Consider the following 27,194-nt stretch of genomic DNA (forward strand, 5'->3'; position numbering starts at 1 on the left):
TCTGAACAACAAGACTTTAGCTCAGGTGGCAAAGAATCTGGAGATTCCCAATTCTAGGCAGGTCTCATGGAGGTAAAGGATCAATTCTTGGCAGGAGGAAAATTCCTAGTCCAAAATGGAACCAAACAAGGTTTTGGGAGGATCATTGATAGGGAATGAGTCACTTACCCATCTCTGTATAATGTGACTAGGAAAAAAAATGTGACCGTAGCCAACGTGCTAAGCACAAGTCCACTTACCATTTCTTTTAGGCGTGCTTTGGTGGGGGACAGGTTGAGTCAGTGGCTTGACCTGGTGGTTAGTGTGATGAATATTAATTTGAATAAGCAGAATGATCGTTTTGTCTGGAGCCTAAAAAACACTTCTTTTACTGTGAAATCCATGTATTCAGGTTTGATGTGTGCTGATAATGTGCCTCTCAGTTCTATCTCCTGGAAGCTGAAAATACCGATCAAGATAAGAATTTTCTTATGGTATTTAAAGAAAGATGTTATTCTAACAAAAGATAATCTTGTTAAAAGGAAATGGAAAGGTGGTACCAAACGTTGTTTCTGTAACTCTAATGAGACTATACAACATTTATTTTTTAATTATCATTTGGCTAGGTTCATTTGGAATGTTATTCACGTATTCAACCACCTATAAATATATCTAACTTGATGGCTTCTTGGCTTAGAATGTTTTTTTAAAGCTTAGAAGACATATTTTAGTGGTGCATCGGCTTTTTGTTGAGCCATTTGGCTGAGTAGAAATGAATTTGTTTTCAAAACAACCATTCCTAACTCATACTTGGAGGTCATCTTCAGGGACTTATGTCTAAAGAGGAAGAGAAAAACAAAAAAAAAGAGTGCTATTGCAGACTGGAAAGTGCAGTTATGGAGATTTTCAACAAGTTTGGATGGAGATTCAGGAACATAATTGAAACCTAATGGCCTTTAGACTTTGTGTTTCAGTTTCTTTGGTTTCTTTTTTTTTTTAGTTTGAACTGTGGTGTTGTGGCTGGTGCTGGTAGTCAGTACTGCATCTTTGAATTCACTGGTGCCTTAATCTAAAAAAATTGGGCCATGCATCGGACCATCGTGTCGCTCTAGGACAAGCGCACTGCCCCATGAGTTATTTGCCGCATTAGGGCAGTATTAGCTTTTTATCTTATTGCCCCTGCGTGGTCCTCGAGAGTCGGTGGTCAAAGGGCTGTTTAATACCCTACATAAGAAAATAAAAGTACTTTCTCCTCACTGAGGTCGAAGAACAAAAGCAACCATCTCAAGGAGAGAAGACGCAAGGATCCTTGATGAAGCTCACGCGCCATGTTTCTTCTATGTATTGACACCAGTTGGTGAGTCGTTATTCTTCAACCTCCCTTCTCTCATATAGTTGTCGTTCTATCACCCAGATATATAGTTGTGCAAGGTATTCAATTAAATTGTTTCCATCTGTGTGTGAATTTTTTCGGATGCGGAGACATGGAGGCGCCAATCAGTGCTTCGCTGGGGGCCATAGGATCACTGATCCGAAAGCTCGACTTGCTTCTTGAGTCTTCCGAAGAAGTCAACGGATGCAGGCCTCGATCTCACAAGGGGGCCAAGTACGGGATGCACCTCCTCAGAGACGACCTTGAAGAAATCAGCTCGTACCTTCAGGATCTGTCAGAGTTGGAGGATCCTCCGCTGATAGCCAAGTGCTGGATGAAAGAGGCGCGCGAGCTATCCTATGACATCGAGGATTACATTGACAGATTTGTGTTTTCTGGCCATGTTGCCAGCATCAAGACTAGATGCCGCCGAATCAGCCATATTAAGATCGCTCGTCTTGTAGAGACGAACAAGAAGCTCATTCGACGCAAACGGGTTGCCGCCATGATCTCGGATTTCAGAATCTACACCCAGGAGGCGATTGAACGGCACAAGAGGTATGAGCTCGATTGTTCCAACTTCAGGCGCAGATTTGAGCCCGCGGGGCGGCTTCCAACAACATACGAAGAGAAGGCCGATATAATCATCCATTGCGGGATGACCAAGTTTATGGACTCGCTGGATAACGGCAGGGATGAGCAGCTCAAGGTGGTCTCAGTCGTGGGATCTGGAGGAATCGGAAAAACTACATTTGTTACTGTGCTGTACAAAAAACTCAAAGGACATTTTGATTGTGGAGCTTTCGTCCGCTTGACCCGAAAACCTGATATCAAGACAATGCTGCGCGACATCCTCACACAAGTTCAGCGGCAGCAGCCCCACCATGACCATGGCGAGGATCCCGACCTTATTGGCAAAATCAGGGAACATCTACAACATAAAAGGTACTGTACGCTTTCCCCCATGTATCTCCACGATTATGTTAGGTGATCCAAAAGTATTGTTTTATCTGTAAACGGGGTTTGCCCAGAAGTTAGTACCCAAGCTTTGAGTCCAATCAGACAGCTAACCCAAATTTGAGACCTTTTTTAGATGAAAAGATATTCTAGTTCATTATAAGAAAATGATGGAGGTCCCAGGCTCCCAGCCTCTATATCATCCAGTTGTTCGTTGCACAAACCAAAGAACTTCATCAGACTCCGTCTACAAGGAAGCAACACATCTATATCATCCAGCTGTTCGTTGTACAAACCAAAGAATTTCATCGTAGACTTCTACAAGGAAGCAACACAGAAAACCTCTACAGTTAAGATTTAGCAAACAATGTTCATTCATATCATAAATTTAATCTAATGCTAAACCTCCATCCAAAGTTGGTGTTAGTATCTATTGCTGCCATCTCCAAGAGTAAGCTTGCCTGACATATTCTGTGTGTCGTCTCCTCCCTCTGTAGAAGTGAACCAAAACTTATCTCCCTTGTATATAACCAATATTTTGTTTCCTGAGATTACTCCCAAAACCATTAACCACGTCTTAAACGTATCTTAGACACTAGCCTGGAAGTCATAACCCAAGAGCTACGTGAACTATTAGCCAGATAAACTTAGCACATTGCATTCTACAAAAAAGATGTGTGGTTTCGTTACAACTACATAAACATATTTGATCTCCATGCCAATTTCTTTTGACAAAAGGTTATATTTATATTAGTGAGTACAACCCTTGCATCGGTGTTCTGTTTTCAGCCTGTTGTGGTTCACGTGTTCTGTTTGGTGGAATTATTCATACCTTGGTAGTTTAGGTAAGTTCGGGCTAGCTTATAGTCTCAGTGTTCCAAACATAACATCTCTAAGTTAATCCTTTTACACGAAACGAGGATGAAAGTGCAAGAGAAGTCCTGCTTCCTTCTTAAATCAAAGCGGGGTGCTGTCTGCACCTTCCCGTCTCGGTTTTTTTTTTCACATGGGAGTGGGCCGTATGCATATTTTAGACAGGGTGTTATAACCACTGTAAAAAGTCCTCGTCTTCCTTTGATGGTAACTTTAATTTCCACATGTTGTTATCAGTCATTTCTGTAAGATTGATTGCAGGCCTATACATGGATTTAATTGAAAAGATGCTACTATTATGTAAAGACCAAACAAAGGGGGTGTTTGGCAACACCCTGTTAAAGTTTAACACCTGTCACATCGGATGTTTGGATGCTAATTAGGAGTATTAAATATAGGCTAATTACAAAACTAATTGCACAGATGGAGTATAATTCGCGAGACGAATCTATTAAGCCTAATTAGTCCATGATTTGACAATGTGGTGCTACAGTAACCATTTGCTAATGATGGATTAATTAGGCTTAATAGATTCGTCTCGCGAATTAGCACAGGGTTCTGCAATTAGTTTTATAATTAGCTCATGTTTAGTCCTCCTAATTAGCATCCGAACATCCGATGTGACACTGTTAAAGTTTAGCACCTCGTATCCAAACAACCCCAAAATATTCATTTTCATCATTTAATAGGATGTGTTGGCTTCTTTTGTCAATTGGTCCCAGCCGTTAACTTTTATCCACCATGTGATGCAGGTACACACTTTTACCGTTGTTATCACCTACGTGTGTATACTATTTCTACCTATGGTTGGTAAATCCATGAGAAAGTATTGAACACCCATGCCGAATTTGTGTCACAAACCCAAGGAGGCTGACACACCCACTAGAATCCTAACTAACAGACTATCCTCGGACCTCAGTTCTCTACATGTTTTTAGGGGAAAAAAAGACAAATTCCAAACTATGCATAAGCATTTCTTAAAAAAAAAAGCATAAGCACCAAGGCACCCATCCCATTTTTATTGTAGTGTTTATCAGCTTGTATGCTAAGAAAAAGGGGAACAGAGGTAATAAATAAACAAAGGAAGCACTGTCTATTCTTATTTCTCTATGCGTTCTTGACAAAGAAGTTACTCAAACTTGCTGAATGAAAGATTTCCTTTGCTTCCTCATGCTGCAACAACCTCCAGAACCACAGCCAATACATTCCCCTAAACCCCAAGGTATTCTGCATAAATAAAGCACATTGTTTCCTTCTCAAAAAAATTATATCATTGGAGCAGCACCATATGGTCCAACAAGCAGCTGTTATCACCACTCAATTAATAATATATAACCAGTGGGGATGCAAGTTCCTCCTGTTTCATAAAAAAAGCAGCTGCTATCACCACTCAAGTAAGCCAACTCCCTAGGGTACGAGAGATGGATCTTGGTGGTGTTAATCCACTAGTAATCTAAACCATTCTTCAAATTGGCCTAGCATGATTTTGATACAGAAACGACATTTTTTTTTAATTTCTGGTTCAATAGCCGGGTGCCTTCGGTCAAAATGACTCTACGCTAAAGGTACCACAGAAAAAAAAAAGAACACCTTCAGTGAAGCTTTTAGCTTCCAAATGCATTTATTGAGAAAAACTAGTGCCCTGGTACGGTCGCATGGAATAGGGCAGTGCTTATGTGAGTCCCAAGTAAAAGTGTTATCATCCACTAAATGAATATTAGCTGTTTTAACTAGATGGTACCAATCGATGAGCTTGTTACCCACTAACGCTCTATAGAAAGAAATATTTAGTGACGTATGACTCGTTACATTTGCCACCATGTCATGGAGATTAATTTTAAGACGTACATAGAATATTTTTCATTAAGAAGAAAAGTTTGAACATGTACAACCGGGATACACAACCACGCAAAAACAGGAAAAACCTCGTTCAGGGATGCAAACCACAAACTAAAAAAGAAAACACCACCATCTAAGGTATTCTAAGGTGCATCAACGAGCGGAGTCCTAGGAAGCCCGCCCGACCCCAAGTCCTCGCTTCCTCCAAAAACCACCAGCGCCAAGGCCACCGGCTGCAGCGTCGTCCGCTCATTCACCCGTCTGTTCCACTCCTTCCAAAGCGACCAGCCAAACTAGTGAATCAAAGCCTTTCCGTTGAGTTTTAGCAACCCTCTTCCTTGCTTGGATCCACCATTCGGTGAAAGGAGCCTTGACTTATGGCACGAGCCACTGCAGACGAAAGAACCTGAGGACACGAAACCATGTCTCACGGCTGTGTACACAGCCCGTAAGCAGGTGGTCCATCGTTTCGACCTCTGGGGCGCAAGCGCACATTCATCTCTGTCACGCAAACCATGATGATGTAGCCGGTTAGAAGTCCAACAACGACTATAAAGCACAAGCCAACCAAAGAAACAACATTTTCCTGGCGCCTGCACTTTCCATAACATAGGGGAAGTTATTTTCATGGAGATTAATGATAATATTATATCGGCTCTCTACATATAATATTATTACCCTTTTATAGGAACACGATTTCAATCCAGTAACTAAATGGCATGGCTTACGTAGCTAAATCAAATCAACTTATCTAGTATGAAACAAGAGAATCATCAACCCAAACATGATCGCCTTGCTCCCCAACTATACCTTGCTAGAAGTCAATATCATCCAAAACAAAGTATGTCACTACAGTGCCTATCATTTTGGTGAATAAATCCATGGACATCACCTCCGATGCCTGCCATGCTTATGTACCCTCTCTGTTCCTCCTTTTGCAATACCTCCCCTATGTTCTTGACATGCTTGTGACTAAAAAAATAACTTCCTTATTGCATTAATTATTGGCATGCAGGTATTTGATTATTATCGATGATCTATGGTCTGCATCGATATGGGATGTAATTAGTCATGCTTTCCCAGGTGGTGGAATGTGTAGCAGAATAATAGCAACTACCCAGATTGAAGATGTTGCATTAGCATGCTGTTGTTATCACTCAGATTATGTGTTCGAGATGAGACCTCTGGATGATGATCTCTCAAGAAAACTGTTTTTCAATAGCCTTTTTTGCTCTGAAAGTGATTTTCCTCATAAAGTGAAAGAAGTTTCGAACAAAATTATAAAATTATGTGGTGGTTCGCCACTAGCAACAACCATTATTGCTAGACTTTTAGCAAGCCATCCTGTGATGTTAATGGAGCAATGGACATACATATATGATTCACTAAGCTTCAATTTGAGGACATGTTCTACTTCAGAAGGGTTATTGAAACTAATAGTAAACTTCAGCTACAATAACCTGACTCACCATTTGAAGACATGCTTGCTCTATCTTAGTATGTATCCAGATGGCTGCATGGTATGTAAGGATGATTTGGTGAAGCAATGGGTGGCTGAAGGTTTTATCGATGCAACCGGAGGGCGAGAGGTGGGGATTGCAGAAAGCTATTTCCATGAACTTATTGCTAGAAGATTCCTACAACCTGCAGATATCAGATACAACAGTGAGGTGGTGTCCTGTTCAGTTCATGACGTGGTACGTGATCTTGTAGTGCAGAAGTCTTTAGAAGAGAACTTCATTATGGTACTTGATTGTTATCGGAGGAATGTGTCACTTTCTGAAAAGGTTCATCGACTGTCTCTCCACTTTCCTCACGCGAAGTATGCAAGGACAAACATAAGATCGTCACAAGTTCGCTCCCTTGCTTACTTTGGATTATCGAAGTGCATGCCTTCTATTAGGGAGTTTAAGCTAATCCGTGTTCTAAACCTTGGATTATCTGGTCATGAAGGTGGTGATGACACAATAGATCTTACTGGGATTTCTGAATTGCTACAGTTGAGATATCTAAAGGTTGCAAGTGATGTCTGCATAGAACTACCAAAGCATATGCGAAGGTTACATTATTTGGAAACCCTTGATATCGGTACGAAAATCACACATGTTCCATGGGATATTATCCATTTACCATGCCTGCTGCACCTCCATCTGCCTTTCGAGACAAATCTGATGGATTGGATTAGTGCCATACCTGCCAGTGTGTGGAGCCATGGCAAGCTGACGAACCTGCAGTATCTTCACCTCACATGCTCTATACCGGTTCCTGACCATCTGCAGAGAAACATGGAAGTTCTGGGCTCTTTACTTGGAGGACATGGAAACCTCAAAACTCTAGCTCTCATTCTTGGCTCCGCTCATAAAAATGTTGTTCACAGTCCTTCAGAAGTAACATTTTCCTGGGATGAATTCGCACCTCCCCTTCTCGAGAGATTTGAATGGTTGCCGCACATTTTCACCTTTTCCAGAGTTCCCAAGTGGATGGGAAAGCTTGGCAACCTCCGCATTTTAAAGATTTCAGTAAGGGAACTTCTGAGGGACGGTGTTAATATTCTCGGAGAATTGTCTGCTCTCACTGCTCTGTCGCTGTATTTGCAGATGGCGCCCGTTAAGAGGATCGTCTTCGACAAGGCAGGATTCTCAGCTCTCAAGTACTTCAAGCTCATCTGCAGTGCAGTACCATGTCTGAAATTTGAGATGGACACAATGCCTAATCTCAAGAGGCTCAAGCTAGGCTTCAGTGCCCACAGAGTGGATCAACATGGCACTACACCTATCAGCATCGAGCACTTGCCTGGCCTTGAAGAGATCTCTGCAAAAGTTGGGAATGCAACAAGCTCCGATGCAGAGACTGCCTTGACGGCTGCTGTTAGCAACCATCCAAGGAATCCCAGAATCAGAGTGCAGTTGGTGGATTGGAACTTTTGTGGTGATGGAGTTTCGTATATGATAAGCAAACAGAAAGAACCCTGGACTCTAGAAGAAGATGAGATCCTTGAGGAAGGCCTGGATAAGATCCTTGACCACATTTGGTCAAAAAAAAGAAAGATCCTTGACGGTAAGAAGAAAGAAGATTATGTCAGGTATGAATTTTCCTTAACACAAAGAGCAAATTTCATAAAACTACACCTACATGCACACGTGCAAAATTACCAAGGAATAGCCTCTTTGCTTCATAATTCCTTGTAATTTTGCACAAAAAGTCTTTATTTTTGTGAAATTCGCTCATAAACATATGGCGTGGTAAACCTCATAATGTACTTCACTGTTTATCTTCAAACTGACACCAGGCATGGTGGCGTCAAAAGGCATCGGAAAGAGAACTGCACCAAAAATGTGAAAAGTCGGGATGTTTTAACTTCACCATACATTCTAGGAGAACAACAATATCATCGATATAAGCTTCTAATATTACACCAAACAAGTCATGAAAGATCAAATTCATAACTCTTTGATAAGTAGCACCAGCATTGTTTAAACCAAAACTCATGACAACCCACTCAAATAAACCAACAAATCCTGGACATACAAAGGCCGTGATGAGGACACCACGAGTACATCTACACCAGCAGCACCTCAGGCGCCTCCAGTTGCTCATCCAGTTGGGCCAATCACTCGAGCCCGTGCGAGAGAATTAAACTTCATCATGCTGTTAAGGAACGAAGGCCCATCGGAATAAGAAGATGGCCCAACAGGGCAGCCCAGGTGGGGCGCCTAGGGTTGGGCGCCGTGACCCCTTCGGACTCCAGGGGCTGCGCCCCCTTTATTTAGTCCGAGTCCTTTTTGTTTACGACTTGAGTTTTGTTTTACATCTAGCTTTAGCTACTCTTGAACACGCGCAAATACGCGCTGTCCTTGTGATTCAGAACTCCACCTTCGAGTGATATTTAGATTGCTCGCCTCTCTTTCTTGTTCGTTCTTCGATTGCGGACAGGAATCAATCTTCGTGATCAGGCTGATCTCGCACCGGCGAGGTTGGTAACCATCGGGAGTTGGTTCAGCGATTGCATTGGCGCTTCGGGTTCGCTCGTCGTAGTCGGATCGTGAGGGTCTACTTCCACCAAATCGAATTTATCTCCACTCACCGAAAGATCGGGCACTCCGACTCTATCAAGTGGTATCAGCTTTCCAGGTTGATCGGTGAGTTTTACCGAGTGTTTTTCCCTTCCTACAGTCCACAAAAACCAAAAGAAATTTTTTCAGGTTAGATCCTTGTCCCAGCAACCGTTTAGCCTCGCACATTCTTTCAATAAGTGTCTTTGTTGAATTTGTGTGCCTACTCGTTCAATTGTTGCTGGTTACTTGTGTTTAATCTTTTGTTTCTCGTTTTTCATCTAACCCTAGTTTTCGCCGCCGCCGCCGTTCCGCTGCTCGCCAACCCTACCAGCCGCGCCCACCGCACCTCCCCCCGCGACAACCGCGCCGCGCCATCCCACTACTCCGATCGCCCCTCCCCTGTCAAAAAAAGAAAAAAAGATCGAAAGCAATCAAAACAAAGGAAAGTGCAAAAAAAAAAAAAAGGAAAGAAGCAAAAAAAAAAAAACAAGACGAAGAAGAATCCAACAGGGAGAAGGAAGGTGATTCGGATTTGTTTCGGTGGAACCTCCCTTTGCGCGCGCCGTGACTCCTCCTGGGTCACGCCTCTCTGGTGTTAATTCCCCCCTCCCCCACGCATTCCGTGCCAGCCTTTCACATCCGTATCTCTCTTTCTTGGTCCTTTATTATTCTGAGGTTCGCCTTACTCTAGAGAGAGAGAGAGAGTATCTTTTTTTTACCGGAATACCCCTGTCATTTCGGAAAAAGTGTGTGCCGCAATTTGATATTTGAGATCCTCTGTGTTCATATTATCAGTTTTGGGGCACCCTCTGTAGTAAAAAAAAAAAAAAAAAACAGAAAAAAAAAAGAGGTGCGCCCTCTCCACCTTTGCCTCTGTTCTTTCGATTTCCCTTGTTACCAGCAACACTTGTTACATGTTTGGCACTATAATTCAACCTTGCATTATTGTTTGATTGTGCTAATCCTTCATTTGAGTGCAGCCTTCCCAGAAATCCACATAGTTCTACGACGAGCAGCTTTTGTTTCTCCAGGCAATCGCTCCTCCAATCTTTCACAGGTTCCACCGGTTGGTTGCAGTTCGCCCCTGTGTGCGTGGTAAGAACGAATAAGAATTTGATAACAGCACTAGTGTGAGCGCCTTGTGAGCCGTTACACCCCTGTTTTGTCGTTGCTTTTGTTCTTGTATTTGCGCTAACCATGGCAGATGATGTCGACGCGGGGGCTAACCAGCTGCAGGGCATACGGGTGCAAGTTGAAGGGCTTGTCACCGACATTCAGACGATTCATGAACGGCTGGACTCGACGATCTCCTCGACGACCGAGCGGTGTGACCAGCTCGACCTTGCACAGACGGCCGCTAAGGCCACACTCGACTCAGTTGTGGCTAGACTCGATGCATTGCACACAACAGTCGCCGAGTTGCAGCAGGGTTATGGTGGTGACTCGGACCAGGACGATGGCGACCGCCGAGGCCGTGCCCGCCGCGTGCCACGCCGTCCCGGTGGTAATGATTCCTTTTCCAAGATTAAATTTAAAATTCCACCTTTTAATGGCAAATATGATCCTGCTGCATATCTTGATTGGGAATTAGAAGTTGAACAGAAATTTTCATGCCATGATATTCTTGCTAATTCTCAAGTTAAAGCTGCTATTAGTGAATTTACTGATTTTGCTTTAATTTGGTGGCGTGAATATAAACACAAACATCCCAATACCATTCCAACCACTTGGGAGCAATTAAAAACTGCTATGCGCCATAGATTTGTGCCTTCTTATTATGCTCGCGATTTGCTTAATAAAATGCAACGTTTTCAGCAAGGTTCCAAATCTGTTGAGGAATATTTCCAGGAATTACAAATAGGCATGATTCGTTGTGGGTTATTGGAGGAAAATGACGCTGCTATGGCACGTTTTCGTGGTGGTTTGAACCGCGAAATTCAGGATATACTTGATTATAAGGACTACACAGATATGACAACATTATTTGAATATGCTTGCAAAGCTGAACGTGAAGTGCAGGGACGCCGCTCGAAGACATATTCTAACTCTTTTGCAGGAAGAAGCTCGACTTCCAACTCCGCCCCCGCTCTCCCTGCGCCACCCACGCCCACCACTACACCGCGCGAGCGAACGGCCAAACCTGCAAGCGCTCCCCCTTCCACAGGCGCCGCCCCTCCCACAGGTCGTACACGGGATATTCAGTGTCATCGTTGCAAAGGATTTGGCCACGTGATTCGGGACTGTCCGAACAAGCGCACTTTGCTTCTTCGTGACGATGGTGAGTATTCTTCCGCTAGTGATTCTGAAGATACTCGACATGCGATGCTTGCCACTGACCATGCAGCTATGGAGGTACATGTCAACCCGGGCGACGCCGATAGGTATGAAAGTCTTGTTGTGCAGCGTGTTCTTAGTACACAGGTCGCCCCGTCCGAGAAGAATCAGCGACACACTCTTTTCCATACCAAGGGTGTTGTGCAGGAGCGGTCGATTCGCATCATCATCGACAGCGGCAGCTGCAATAATTTGGCGAGTACCACGCTGGTTGAAAAGTTGTCTTTACCCACTCGTAAGCATCCATATCCATATCACATTCAATGGCTTAATGATGGTGGGAAAATTAGAATTACTCGATCAGTCCGTGTTCCTTTTTCCATGGGTGCTTATTCTGATTTTGTCGATTGTGATGTTATTCCCATGGAAGCATGCTCTCTGTTACTTGGGCGACCTTGGCAATATGATACTGATAGCTTGCATCATGGTCGTTCAAATCACTATTCTTTCATGTTTAAGGGTCAGAAAATAATTATACATCCAATGACACCTGAACAAATTCTTAAAGATGATCTTGCTAGAGCTGCTAAAACTGCTAAACAACTTGAACCATCGACATCTATTAATTCTGAAATCAAGTTGAATGCTCCTGTTTTGCTTGCCACACGTGCTGATTTTGATGAGTTACGCGATGCTCCTTTGCCATGCTATGCCCTTATATGCTCTAGTGTGCTCGTTTCACTTGATGATGCACCATCTTTGGATATTCCCCCTGCGGTTGCTAACATTTTGCAGGAGTACGCTGATGTCTTTCCAAAAGATTTGCCACCGGGACTTCCACCACTTCGTGGCATTGAGCACCAGATCGACCTCATTCCCGGCGCACAGCTTCCGAACCGCGCACCGTACCGTACAAATCCGGATGAGACGAAGGAAATCCAACGCCAGGTACAGGCGTTGCTTGACAAGGGTTATATTCGTGAGTCTCTTAGCCCTTGCTCCGTTCCCGTGTTACTTGTTCCAAAGAAAGATGGCTCATGGCGTATGTGTGTAGACTGTCGTGCTATTAATAACATTACCATTCGCTACCGATACCCTATACCACGCCTTGATGATATGCTAGATGAGCTTAGTGGTGCCATTATTTTCACTAAGATTGATTGCGTAGTGGCTACCATCAGATTCGCATGAAGTTAGGTGATGAATGGAAAACGGCTTTTAAAACGAAATTTGGGTTATATGAATGGTTGGTTATGCCGTTTGGTTTGACTAATGCGCCCAGCACATTTATGCGTTTGATGAATGAAGTTCTGAGGCCCTTCATAGGATTGTTTGTAGTTGTCTATTTTGATGATATCCTCCTTTACAGCAAGTCTATGGAGGAGCATTTAGAACATTTGCGTGCTGTTTTTGATGCGTTGCGTGCAGCCCATTTATTTGCTAACCTTGAAAAATGCATGTTTTGCACACAACGTGTCTCGTTTCTTGGCTATGTTGTTACTCCACAGGGCATTGAGGTGGATAGCAGCAAGATTGATGCCATTCGGGAGTGGCCTACACCGACGACGGTCACACAAATTCGGAGCTTTCTTGGCCTTGCAGGTTTCTACCGCCGGTTTGTTCGTGATTTTAGCTCCATTGCAGCGCCTCTACATGAGCTTACAAAGAAGGATGTTCCCTTTGCTTGGAGTGCTTCGCAAGAGGTTGCGTTCAGCACCTTGAAAGATAAGTTAACCAATGCTCCTCTCTTGCAGTTGCCTGATTTTACTAAAGTGTTTGAGCTTGAATGCGATGCTAGCGGTATTGGGCTTGGTGCTGTTTTGTTACAAGAAGGCAAACCTGTTGCTTACTTTAGCGAGAAATTAAGTGGTGCTAGCTTGAATTATTCTACTTATGATAAGGAGCTTTATGCTTTAGTGCGCACTTTGCATACTTGGCAGCACTACCTTTGGCATCGCGAGTTTATAATTCATTCTGATCATGAGGCTTTAAAACATATTCGTACCCAAACAAACCTGAACCGTCGTCATGCTAAATGGGTAGAATTCATTGAGTCTTTCCCTTACATTATTAAACACAAGAGCGGGAAGGAAAATGTCATTGCTGATGCTTTGTCTCGTCGCTATACCATGCTGTCACAGTTAGATTTTAAAATCTTTGGCTTGCAAACTGTGAAGGATCAATATGTGGATGATGCTGATTTTAAAGATGCTTTCGCCCACTGTATTCATGGCAAACCATGGGGCAAATTTCACATACAGGACGGGTTCCTGTTTCGCGCTAACAAGCTGTGTGTTCCAGCTAGCTCGGTTCGTCGTTTGTTGTTACAGGAAGCGCATGGAGGCGGTCTCATGGGGCACTTTGGCGTCTACAAGACGCATGAAGTGCTGGCTGCCCACTTCTTTTGGCCCCGGATGCGTGCTGATGTTGAGCGCCTTGTTGCCCGCTGCACTACTTGCCAGAAAGCTAAGTCACGATTAAACAACCATGGTTTGTACATGCCTTTGCCTGTTCCTACTTCCCCTTGGCTTGATATTTCTATGGACTTTGTTTTGGGATTGCCTAGAACTAAGAAGGGGAGGGACAGTATTTTTGTGGTTGTTGATCGTTTCTCCAAAATGGCTCATTTTATACCTTGTCATAAGACTGATGATGCTAGCAATGTTGCTGAATTGTTCTTTCGCGAGATTATTCGTTTGCATGGTATTCCAAATACAATAGTCTCTGATCGTGATGCTAAGTTTCTCAGTCATTTTTGGAGATCACTATGGAATAAAATGGGAACTAAATTGCTGTTTAGCACCACTTGTCACCCTCAGACTGATGGACAAACTGAGGTGGTTAATCGAACTTTGTCCACTATGCTTAGGGCTGTTTTAGATAAACACTTGAAACGTTGGGAAGATTGCTTGCCTCATGTTGAGTTTGCTTATAATCATGCAACGCATTCTTCTACAAAGATGTGTCCTTTTCAAGTTGTTTATGGTTATATTCCTCGGGCGCCTATTGATTTGTTTGCACTTGATGCCGAGGACACCCCACACATAGATGCCGCTGCACATATTGATCAAATGATTAGCTTGCATGAGCAAACTAAACAAAACATTGCTGCTGCTAATGCTAAATATCAGGTTGCGGGTAGTAAAGGGAGAAAACATGTTACTTTTGCACCGGGTGATCTGGTTTGGTTGCATTTGAGGAAGGATCGTTTTCCTACCTTACGTCGTTCTAAATTGATGCCACGTGCTGCTGGTCCTTTTAAAGTGCTAACCAAGATTAATGATAATGCTTATATCCTTGACCTGCCTGCGGAGTTTGGTGTTTCCACGAGTTTTAATGTTGCAGATTTGAAACCGTATGTGGGCGAAGATGAGGAGTTGCCGTCGAGGACGACTTCAGTTCACGAAGGGGAGGATGATGAGGACACCACGAGTACATCTACACCAGCAGCACCTCAGGCGCCTCCAGTTGCTCATCCAGTTGGGCCAATCACTCGAGCCCGTGCGAGAGAATTAAACTTCATCATGCTGTTAAGGAACGAAGGCCCATCGGAATAAGAAGATGGCCCAACAGGGCAGCCCAGGTGGGGCGCCTAGGGTTGGGCGCCGTGACCCCTTCGGACTCCAGGGGCTGCGCCCCCTTTATTTAGTCCGAGTCCTTTTTGTTTACGACTTGAGTTTTGTTTTACATCTAGCTTTAGCTACTCTTGAACACGCGCAAATACGCGCTGTCCTTGTGATTCAGAACTCCACCTTCGAGTGATATTTAGATTGCTCGCCTCTCTTTCTTGTTCGTTCTTCGATTGCGGACAGGAATCGATCTTCGTGATCAGGCTGATCTCGCACCGGCGAGGTTGGTAACCATCGGGAGTTGGTTCAGCGATTGCATTGGCGCTTCGGGTTCGCTCGTCGTAGTCGGATCGTGAGGGTCTACTTCCACCAAATCGAATTTATCTCCACTCACCGAAAGATCGGGCACTCCGACTCTATCACGTTCGTTGCGAAAAAATCCACCCGAGTTTCGCTACCCGGCAATAGTGGATGTATGAGAAAAGCAAGAGGGTCATTAAGGCGTTGCATAGCCCATGGTGGTGGTAGGCGTTGCCAAAAATTGGGTTGCCAGAAGGGTGCTGAAGGGAAGACGATCTTTTGCAAGGCCCATGGTGGAGGCAGGAGATGCGAATATCTTGGTTGTAGAAAGAGTGCTGAAGGGCGCACAGACTTCTGCATAGCTCATGGTGGTGGTCGCCGTTGCAGTCATGAAGGTTGCTCCCGAGCTGCTAATTTAATCTTGCTGTAGTTAGATAGTGAATGGAATTTGTTCATTGTGTTGCCCTCATTTTTATTTGATTAGTAAGAATTTAGTTGTTGAATAACCTTTGAGGTTGCTAAGTTGTTAGAATTGTAACTCACTACTTTTATAGTATTCCTTTGCTTCATGGTTCGCTTAAGCTTTGAGCAATCATGAACTGTGTAGTGTGTACATGATTGGCAGTTTGAGAAAAACAGCCTTCTGCAGATGATATGGTACATTAACAATCTGGATTCTTGTTTGATTGAGTTGTCTGGTGTTTGTTACTGAGGCATCCTACTTGTATATATGCTGTGCAGCTGAAACAGCACCAAGACCTTCCTACCCATCTTCGAAGTCAAAAAAAGACTGGGATAAACTGGAAGCTGAAGTAAAAAAGGAGGTTCGATCTTGATGCCCAATTATGCATCAATTTTGTTGCTATCATGTAAGTTTCTAAAATATGACACTGGCTGCATGATTTGTGTCTATCAGGAGAAGGATGAAAAGCTTGATGGTGATGATGCAGTGAACAAATGGTTGCATGATTTGTGTCTATCAGGAGATGAAAAGCTTGATGGTGATGCTGCATTGAACAAATTCTCATGCAGCCGCTGCAGGCCGGAGGGGGACGCCATGGCCGCATCGGATCTGGAGAGCGAGGCCAAGGAGGCCTTCGATGACGACACCTTCAAGCTGATCGCCGAGTTCTACACCGAGGCCATTGATGACGGCCCCGCCACCGCCAACCTCTACGCCGGCCGCGCCGAGGTGCACATCAAGCTCGGCAACTACACTGGTAAGGGCGCGCTCTTCCCCTCCCCCGCCTTCCTCTCTCCTCCATCCTGCTGCCCCCGACGGAGGGTTCGATTCGCCTGTTCATGTGGTGTCGTGTGGATGTGGTGCGGCGCGCTCGCGGGTGTCGATGTAGTCGCGATGGGTTGAAATGTCGTAGGGGTGGTTTTAGACGTAGAAGGCTAGTCCGATTTGAGGTCTGTTGTTGCGTCGTGGGCCTGTCTCGTGCGATTCAGGGTACTTGGGGTTGGGAGGTCAACGTCAGGCTGTGGTGTAGGGCTGACTGAGCGTCGGTTCGTCGCTGTGGGCTGTGGCGATGAGCATCGTGTGATTCAAACTTCAAGGAGCGTCCTAGATGATTGGGATTACTAACTGTCCATGTCAGAGAGTCTGATTAGTCAGAGTTGAGTTTTCTTGGCTGGTGTGTTGACTATAAAAGGATGGAGATTCAGATTGCCTGAAATGGACTGCGCTAATTAGGAAGTTTGTGATGTAGCTTAATGACTAGTTCGCGTTTCGAGGTGTATCCCAAGATCCCTACATGTGGCATTGCTGTGTGCGTTCTGAGGTTACCCCAAGCTCCCTACTTGTCTGAGGTTACCCCAAGTTCCCTACTTGTTTTGTCACCTTGCAGTGTGTGTTATTGTAATAGGTCTATCCCAAGTTCCCTACTTGTCGCATTGCTGTATACGTTTTTAAGGTATATCCCCCCCAAGTTCCCTACTTAACGTGTTGCTGTGTGTGTTGTATGTAACTACGTGTATCCCTAGTTACCTACTTGTCCCGTTGCTAGGCTTGATTGTTGGTTAGTGTTTTGTGGGTTTCAGTTGCAATGGTTGCATACACAAAGAGTAGTGCAATACAATGGGTTGACTTGGGGGGTTTTCAGCAACATGTTGAGAAAGGTTGAGATGACATATACACTGGTTTAGGAGGGCTATGATTGTATTAACCTCTGTAGGTCCTAATTGATGGCATCTGAATCAGTTGGAACCAAAATAATAAACTGCACGGTGATTTACTATCAATTCAATATTTTTTAAATAAGAAATGGTGTGTAGAGTTTGGCTTCAATTGTATCTGAGTTAGTATGAACAAAAATAAGAACATGGTGCTTTTATAGTCATTACAGTATTTTTGTTTGTAATAAGAAATGGCATGCAGGACTTTGGCTTAAGTTACATCTGAATCTGTAGGAACCAAAATAAGTTACATGTTGCTTTGCTGTCTTTGCATTATTTTTGTTCGTAATAGGAAACGATGCGCAAAGCTTCGCTTCATTTAGCAGTGTTAGTCGTACTAGGCGTCATTGAATTCTATTTGATTTTTAAATAATAAATTTATTGTACTGAATGCATTTATTTGACTTGCAGAGGCTGTGGCGGATGCTAACCAAGCTATTGAACTTGATCCTACTGTGCACGAAGCCTACTATTGGAAAGGGTTAGAGGCACTCTTCATTCTTAAATTAAAATTATACATGAAGGAGCACTCACGTAATCGCCTCTCCCGCATTTTTTTTATCTATGTAACAAGTTAGTTTCTTGTTAACAGTGCCGCATGCATGAAGCTTGAAGAATACCAAACTGCAAAGGCTGCTCTTAAACTGGGTTCTTCCTATGCATCTGGTGACCCAAGGTTTACTCGTAGGTTGAAGGAATGTGAGGAGCGCATTGCTGGTGAGCAAACAGAACATCAGAGCTTTTAGTGTATATGTTGCAGTATAGGCAATACTTTTCATTTGGTGTGCAGTGTTGTTTGTATGCCATTATCTGTGATTACATGCCCTGTTTGTCTCTTGTCAGAGAAAAATTTCAGTAGCCTTGTACGTTAGCTAGAGAATAATTATGTATTAATTTAGTCATCTCATACTATCTGTACTGTTATTCTGTTTTTGTGTCCAGAGGAGGCTAACCAGGCACCAGTAAAGAACGTTGAGGCTCCTGTGGCTGCTACTGTTGAGGACAAGGAGAATGTTGCAAATATGGAGAATACACAGCCAGTGGTAGAACCTCCAAGCAAGCCTAAGTACAGGTAATTCGTGGCAATTCCTTGAACTCTTCACCATTTTCCTATACACATCTGTTTCCAACCATGTTCTAATTTGGGGAGTCATATAGGGGGAAAGGAAAATGCTTCTCCTAACTGAAATTCATGTTGAGCGTGAGCTGTGTCAGCTTTGCTAACATTTTTTTTTCTTAATGCCCAATGTGCTGCAGGCATGACTTCTACAATAGTTCTACAGAGGTGGTGCTGACAATATTTGCTAAGGGTGTTCCTGCTGACTGTGTTGTCGTTGATTTTGGCAAACAGATGGTATGTCCTGCTATCTTACTATTGTAGCTCCCTTGTGACTGCTATTCTTCACTAACCTAGCTTCTCATTTTAGTTAAGTGTATCCATTGAAGTCCCTGGTGAAGAACCTTACCATTTTCAGCCCCGTCTGTTCTCTAAGGTACTCACTCCTTACTATTGGATGTTCTTGCGTGCAATGTAATACAATGTATTGATTTTTTCCCATGTACTTATCTGTTAAGGTAGCTGGTACCGTGCCTTCAAGACAATGGTCGTATACAGCATCTAGTGACAGCTGTTCCAGTGACTTTTAAAAACTGTAGGCAAACAAAACTACATCATACATATGAGCATCTTTGCCTTTTCCAGTCATTTAAACATGTGCAATGGGGTTTCAAAACGAGATGTTGCCTTGTTTCATTCTTAAATTAGCAGTGTGCTCAGCTGTGGAAGATGGTGTTACAATTTTTCCATGTTACTTGAAATTTGTGTGATTTAACCAAACAGGTTATCTAGTAAGACAATTCCATTTCCTCCAAAGATTTAGGTTTATCCCTTGATTGTGTTGTTTATTTTCTCGAACAGATTGTGTTGTTTATAATATACATTGCAATCAGTGCATTAGTTATTTTTCATAATTAACATAGATTCTAAATTTGTGCATTCAAAAATATTGCTCCAACACTTTGTTGACTCGTTTTATCTCTGCTCTTGGCAAATCATTTTGATGTACTGCTAGTATCGGATGTATCAGAATTATCTTTTAGGAGTTTGTGGAAACTGAATTCATGTTGCCTTTTTGTTATCTCTTTTCCATTTCCAGTGTCTTCAAAACCAAATAAAACTTGGAGTCATTTTATTTTGGTCCTGTTGACACAGATAAAAAAAATTCATAGTTTTTAATTCCAGTTATGCTCTAGAGCATTTATTTGTAGCTGTCTGGTTTAGTTTATGGAATATGGATACCCTTCATATATGTGAATCTGTTGCTAATTACTTTTTTATTGTTGGAAACCAGATTATCCCAGAGAAGTGCAAATATCTAGTCTTATCCACCAAGGTTGAAATACACCTTGCGAAAGCTGAGCAGGTGACTTGGACGACCCTGGACTATAGTGGTAGACCAAAGGCCCTTCCCCAGAAGATAAGCACACCAGGTGATTCCTTTTGAAACTATTACAACTGATCACATCCATATCACTATGGTTGCAAAAATATGAATTGATGATGTTTCCCCAACGCATAAATAAGTTTGGCGAGCTTCCATCCTGGATGAAGCTCAAAGCTTAGTCGGACACCTTGTCGATGCTGGCTTGAGATGTGGGTTCCCCATATGGAAAATAGATAAGATTGAAAGACAGTAAAAAATTCTCTAATTTCATGGATAACCTCTTGGATTTATGGATGTGGTTATATGAATATTCGAGTCTTTCTGCCTAGCTATCATGAATTCATGACCCTTCTTTGCTCTCTGCAGCCTCTGCTCCATCTCCTTCCCCCTGCTATTAGATTACTGTGAATCCAGCCCCCTGAAACTAATTTTGTGCCACAACTTTCCTAAGAGTGGATATCAGATTGGCTGGTTAGATCAACGGAATGAAATGGATTTTATCATCATTAAAAGGGAGTTTGGTATTATTGCATTCATAATATTCTTGTTACTGCATATTAAAAAAATGAGTAAGTTCCTTCTATGCCATCCAAACTTATACCCATCCCTTCTATGCCATTGAGAATATAGTGATCCCTTCTATGCCATCAATTTTAATTTTCCATCCCCTATGTGCCATTGCCGTTTGTGTCCGTTAAATCCCACCGTTATATGACCATTTGAAGTGCCAATCCATCTCTGCCGCTGCAAACCGCACCTGCCCATCAAAATCCCATTGCACATGACCAATCGGAACAAACAATCAAACCAAAATCAAGTTAGCTTGAAAGCTTCTCAATTTCACATCGGCCGAAAAGGCAGCGCCCATAAGATGAGATGATTTTTTTTTCCAATGGCTTCGATTAGCAATATGCGAACTATATTTGGATGGCGACGTGCTTGATTTCTGAAGGTTTGTTTTGGACGCGCTTCCTTGGAATCTGCCTGCTGAGCTCGTCTTTGTATTCCGCCATCAAAGGGCACCACACTCTAGATGTACGGGGCCGTCGGCATCGGTGCCTGGGCTGGAGGACGTTGGATCGCGTGTGCCAGGCTAATCGGGTGATGCCACATATGCCGCGCGCGGAGCCGGCGGCTGTGATCTCCAGGGGAGGCCGGTCAGCTGGAGCGAGATGCAGGGGCCCGGGGACGTCACGACCCTGGCAGTGCCGTCGCTGCTGTCTGCGTCCTCGTCGTCGCAGCACCACCAGCGGCTGGCTGTGCCCGCATGCTTGGTTTGGCTACTGCCATAGTGACTAAATTTGCTTGTCCTTCGGTGGCGCTGGCCTAGGGGGGACGCCTTGCCGCCGCAGCTGTTGGTGTGGCCCAGCCAGTGACTTGCTCGGCGCGATGGCGCAGGATTGAGGCAGGGAGGTGGCTGGTGGCGCGCCGTTGTTGCATTGCGGCAGCAGAAGAGTCGGGGCACGGGGCGCCACGGCCATGGCAGCTCGGCCCAGCCTGGAAGCGGCGGCACGCGTGGGGCTGCGCCTGTGTGCGGCGTGCGAGAGAGGGAGGGAAAGGCGCGGCTCGTGCCTTGGTCGGAGGTGGCCACGGCGAAGCGTAGGGAGGAGTGCAGATCCGCGTGTGAGAGGAGGGAGAGGAATCACATGTTTTAACGGAGCAACGAATGAATGTTAGTAAAAATTGATGGCAATGGCACGTAGGGGATGAAAAATTAAAATCGATGGCACTGAAGGGATTGCTATATTTTCAATGGCATAGAAGGGACGAGTAAGTTTGGATGGTATAGAGGGAATTTTCTCTAAAAAAACATCCAATGGTGTGTATTGGAGACTGTGTTAATATTCTCTGCCCTAATTAAACTATTGAGCTATGATTTTGAGGTGAAGAAAAAGAAATGGCATATGAGTTCGTGCTTATAAAAGCAATGAAATTATATTAGCATCACTGATACTGATACTGTCAACCAGCATAATATTGCCTGACCTAACTCAACTATTGAGCTATGATTTAAGGCTAAGAAAAGAAATGGCATAGAAGTTGATGCCTATAAAAGCATTGAAATTGTATTAGCATCACTGATAATACTGTCAACCAGCAGTATTTTGCTGTAGTTAGATAGTGAATGGAATTTGTTCATTGTGTTGCCCTCATTTTTATTTGATTAGTAAGAATTTAGTTGTTGAATAACCTTTGAGGTTGCCAAGTTGTTAGAATTGTAACTCAGTACTTTTATAGTATTGCTTTGCTTCATGGTTTGCTTAAGCTTTGAGCAATCATGAACTGTGTAGTGTGTACATGATTGGCAGTTTGAGAAAAACAGCCTTCTGTAGATGATATGGTACACTAACTGTTGTGGACTCTTTCATTGGGAAAGTGTACAGCAGGAGGAAGAAGGCGCCAGCTAGTGGCTGATTAGGCGCCTAATTCCCCTGTTTTGTGGCTGGGTCAGTAGTTAGTTGGATCAGGATAGAGATAAGATAAGGAGAGTTAGTTGAGGTTTGTTAGTAGCCGGCACTTATATAAGCCGAGTTACAGTAGTTCTTAGGCAGGCAGAAGTAGAATCGTTGTTCGGAGCCTCCCAGGGAGGGTGAACTAGTCTACTGCTGCACCATTGTTGCTCAATAAAGTCCCAGTTCCTGTCCCCTATCATCTGGTATGAGACGGGTCCTTCCTCGGCCTCCTGTCTGCTGCCGCCACCACGCCCACCAACCCCCCTCTTACCTGCGCACCGCTGAACCCACTGCTCCACCGCCACCATGGGTGATGACCTGAAGCTCGCCCTAGACACCATCCTCGCTGACCTCTCCGCCATCAAGTCCGAGATGTCCACCATCAAGGGCGACCAGAGCTGCCTCAACGTGGCGGTCAACCGCTTGCAGTCGGATCACCACTCCTCCGGCGGTTCCAATGGTCCTCCCCCGCCTCCACCGCCCCCTCCGCCGCTGCGCAAGCATGCCAAGCACAAGCTCCGGTTTCCCCGCTATGATGGCAGCACCGACCCAATTCTCTGGCTCCACAAGGCGGAGCAGTTCTTCAGCGCCGACCGCACCCAGAACGACGAGCGGGTGTGGCTGGCCTCCTTCTACATGGAGGCACAGCCCAGGATTGGTACTACTGCCTGGAGCAGAACCACGGCATGCCCACCTGGCCGGAGTTCGTCGACAAGGTGCAGCGGGCGTTTGGCCCCCCGACGTGCAGCAACCCGCTCGGCGCCCTGATGCAGTTGCGCCGCACCGGCATGGAGTACAAGGCGCAATTTCGGAGCAAGACCAGATCGACCTCTTCACCGGCGGCCTCCGCAACCCGCTGCAGACCGACGTGGAGCTTCAGAACCCGGCCACCCTCGACGACACGATGGGACTCGCCCGGGCCTTCGAGCGCTGCTTGCAGCTGCACGACGACGACATGGGCGCCATGGCCCGCGCCCCCGGCCGCATCGCTCCGCCAGTTCAGTCCTGCCCCTTCCACACCCCGGCGACCCCCCAGACGCCGCCGCTGGCCTCCAGGACGGCACCGTCCACTCCCGCCGCCCCTACAAAGACCGCTCCGCCTATAGGCGCGCGCTTCAAGCGCTTGACACCGCAGGAGATGGCCCAGCGTAGGGCGGAGGGCCTCTGCTTCAACTGCCTCGAGAAATTTTCGCGGGATCACAACTGCACGACGAAGGGGCTGTACTTGATGGAGCTCGACAACGACACCCCGCTCCCAAGTGCCACCGAGCTGGAGACAGACTCCTCCGATGACACGGAGATCTCTCTTCACGCCCTTACCGGCATCAAGATGGCGAACACGATGCACCTAATCGCATCCATCACCAGCGCCTCCCTTCAGGCCCTCGTGGACTCAGGGTCCACTCACTCCTTCATCACCATAACCACCGTGCGCCGCCTCGACCTCCAGCCTTCTCCACGTCCTGGCCTGACCGTGGGGGTCGCTAACGGCGATCGCGTCCAGCGCAGACATACCGTGGGGGTCACTAACGGCGATCGCGTCCAGTGCGCCGGTGTCTGCGCCGCCGTTCCTGTCACCATCGGCACCGAGGATTTCGTCATCGACCTCTTCGTCCTTTCCCTCACCGACTACAAGCTGGTGCTAGGTTGTCACTAGCTCAAGTCTCTGGGCCCCATCCTTTGGGACTTCGAGTGCCAGACTATGGCGTTTTGGCGCCAGGACCGGCGCGTCCGGCTGACGGGCGCCGCAGTGGCCAGGGCTTCAGCATTGCACGCCGTCGAGCGCTAGGATCTTCTCCAACTGCTCCTCGCTGAGTTCAGCGACGTCTTTGCTACGCCCTCTTCGTTGCCGTCGGCGCAGTCCTGTGATCACCGCATTCACCTGCTCCTCGGCATGTCGCCCGTAGCAGTCCGGCCGTACCGCTACCCCCAACTGCTCAAAGACGAACTCGAGCGCCAATGTGCTGAGATGCTGGAACAGGGCCTCATCTGTCCCAGTACTTTGGCGTTCTCGTCCCCGGTCCTCCTCGTGTGCAAGAAGGATGGGTCTTGGTGGTTATGCGTCGACTACCGCGCCCTCAACGCCAAGACAGTGCGCGACATGTTTCTCATCCCTGTCGTCGACGAGCTCCTGGACGAGCTCAAGGGCGCCACCTACTTCACCAAGCTGGACCTCTGCAGTGATATGTCCGGATGCACGCGGACGACATCCACAAGACGGCGTTTCGGACTACTCACAGCCACTTTGAGTTTGTGGTCATGGCGTTTGGCTTGACGAACGCCCCGGCGACATTCTAGTCGCTCATGAATGAGGTCATGCGCCCCTTCCTACGCTGCTTCGTGCTCGTGTTCTTCAACGACATTCTGATCTACAGCAACTCCCTCGCCGAGCATCTGCAGCACGTCCGCGCCATCCTGTCCACTCTACGCGCTCACAGCCTGTTCCTTAAGTGCTCCAAGTGCTCGTTCGCGGAGCGCCAGGTGGAGTACCTGGGACACTTCATCTCCCAGGATGGCGTGGCCATGGACCCGGCTAAGATCGACGCCGTCCAGGGCTGGTCGACGTCGCGGATCATCCGTGCTCTACGCAGCTTCATCCACAACACGGCGTCATCGCGGCCCCCCTGACAGCCCTCCTCAAGCGGGAGGCCTTTTGCTCGACCGACGCTGCCACAGCCGCCTTCGACGCCCTCAAGCAGGCCCTGACTTCTGGTCCGGTCCTCCAGCTACCTGACTTCACGGCGCCATTCATCATCGACTGCGACGCATCCGGCTCTGGCTTCGGCGCCATCCTCCACCAAGGCATGGGGCCGATCGCCTTCTTCAATCGCGTCGTGGCTCCACAGCACGCCAAACTGGCAACCTACAAGCGTGAGCTCATCGGCTTGGTCAAGGCCGTCCGCCACTTGTGACCGTATGTCTGGGCACGGCCGTTCACCGTCCGCACCGACCACTTCGCCCTGAAGTTCCTGCTGGACCAGCGCCTCTCCACCATTCCTCAGCACACTTGGGTCAGAGTGCAGCAGATTCTACATGGGAGCAGCTGGAAGAATTCAAGTCCACATACCCAGATTTTCAGCTCGAGGATGAGCTGTTTCGAAAGGAGAGGGGAAGTGTTGTGGACTCTTTCATTGGGAAAGTGTACAGCAGGAGGAAGAAGGCGCCAGCTAGTGGCTGATTAGGCGCCTAATTCCCCTGTTTTGTGGCTGGGTCAGTAGTTAGTTGGATCAGGATAGAGATAAGATGAGATAGAGATAAGATGAGATAGAGTTAGTTGAGGTTTGTTAGTAGCCGGCACTTATATAAGCCGAGCTACAGTAGTTCTTAGGCAGGCAGAAGTAGAATCATTGTTCAGAGCCTCCCAGGGAGGGCGAACTAGTCTACTGCTGCGCCATTGTTGCTCAATAAAGTCTCAGTTCCTGTCCCCTATCATTAACAATCTGGATTCTTGTTTGATTGAGTTGTCTGGTGTTTGTTACTGAGGCATCCTACTTGTATATATGTTGTGCAGCTGAAACAGCACCAAGACCTTCCTACCCATCTTCAAAGTCGAAAAAAGACTGGGATAAACTGGAAGCTGAAGTAAAAAAGGAGGTTCAATCTCGATGCCCAATTATGCATCAATTTTGTTGCTATCATGTAAGTTTCTAAAATATGACACTGGTTGCATGATTTGTGTCTATCAGGAGAAGGATGAAAAGTTTGATGGTGATGCTGCATTGAACAATTCTTCCGTGACATCTACAAGGATGCTGATGAAGATATGCGGAGGGCCATGATGAAGTCATTCGTATGTGATCTTCAGCCTCCTTAACACTGCATTTGGAACTAGCTATTTTAGGTTTACATAACTGATAGAACACTGTATGGTACTTAAACGCACCCTTTCTGGGACTGTCTTGTGCAGGTTGAATCGAATGGCACGGTTCTCTCAACAAACTGGAAAGATGTTGGATCAAAGAAGGTGGAAGGCAGCCCTCCTGATGGAATGGATCTCAAGAAATGGGAATACTAGAGTTGGGACCACCACCCATCTTGTAAATCCGGGAGTCATCATGACCTAGCTGCAGACTTGCTCATCATCAGTTCACTCAGTTGGATTTTGTGCCATGCGCTTGGTCAAGTTTCTGCATTTGTAAGCTGTCTGTTTGACGCTCTAGCTTGTCTGAGTACTACCTGTCGTTCTGCTGGACACATAGGGTATGCTGTCTCTGTGGTATCGTGTGCGAATCACATTTGTGGTAACTGATACTGCAAAATACTGATAATTCATCATGACTTGTCTCTCTTTACAATGGCTATAATTTCAATTTAATCTTAGGTCCCGTTTGGATCCTTGGAATTGAATTCCATTCTCATAATCATAATTTAGAAACAAATTAATTAAGTATATGAAATATATTTATATATTATTGTTGGTCATATGGGAGAGATACGTGTGTGCTGCACTTCTGCTACATGGAAGCGAGTCGAAGAGCGTGCTATAAGTTGCATATTAGAAATATAGCATCAGGATCTATAGAATCAATTTTCATCTTCCATCCTCATAAATTTAAGATAGGTTTATATCTAAACTTTGGAAAGTTGTGGAATGTCACGTTTCAAGACAAATAGCCTACTCTATTAAGTAGATTTCAATTCCTTTAAAATGAAGGATTCAAACGGGGTCTTAAAATAATATTTGTGTAATAATACACTTAAATGATGAGGAAAAATAATAAAGTTCTTTGACATGATTAATTGTACAAACATATCGCAATGACTTGTATTTGGAATACGATGGAGTATAAAATTTTTGTATTAATTATGCACACTCAATCTTGAAAATCCAGACTCGCAACTGTCTTAGGATTGGAAAGAGGGAGGAAGCACTCCTTAGACAGAGGGATGGCCTATAGATG

General features: G+C 45.4%; 1 protein-coding gene and 1 pseudogene across 1 annotated transcript; both read left to right on the forward strand.

The window, feature by feature from the left end:
- The first annotated feature begins 1,176 nt into the window (after nt 1-1,176).
- Nucleotides 1,177-8,466, forward strand: LOC101779105 (putative disease resistance RPP13-like protein 3). The gene is made up of 5 exons (XM_022826697.1): nt 1,177-1,336; nt 1,462-2,296; nt 6,036-7,539; nt 7,618-8,102; nt 8,310-8,466. Exons 2-5 carry the CDS (start codon nt 1,464-1,466, stop codon nt 8,464-8,466), a joined length of 2,979 nt encoding a protein of 992 aa, XP_022682432.1. The 5' UTR covers nt 1,177-1,336; nt 1,462-1,463.
- Nucleotides 8,467-15,934: 7,468 nt separating this feature from the next.
- LOC101782166 lies at nt 15,935-26,359 on the forward strand (annotated as a pseudogene).
- The last annotated feature ends 835 nt before the right edge of the window (nt 26,360-27,194 follow it).

Source organism: Setaria italica, chromosome V (assembly GCF_000263155.2).
Source record: "Setaria italica strain Yugu1 chromosome V, Setaria_italica_v2.0, whole genome shotgun sequence".
NCBI classification, from domain to species: Eukaryota; Viridiplantae; Streptophyta; class Magnoliopsida; order Poales; family Poaceae; genus Setaria; species Setaria italica.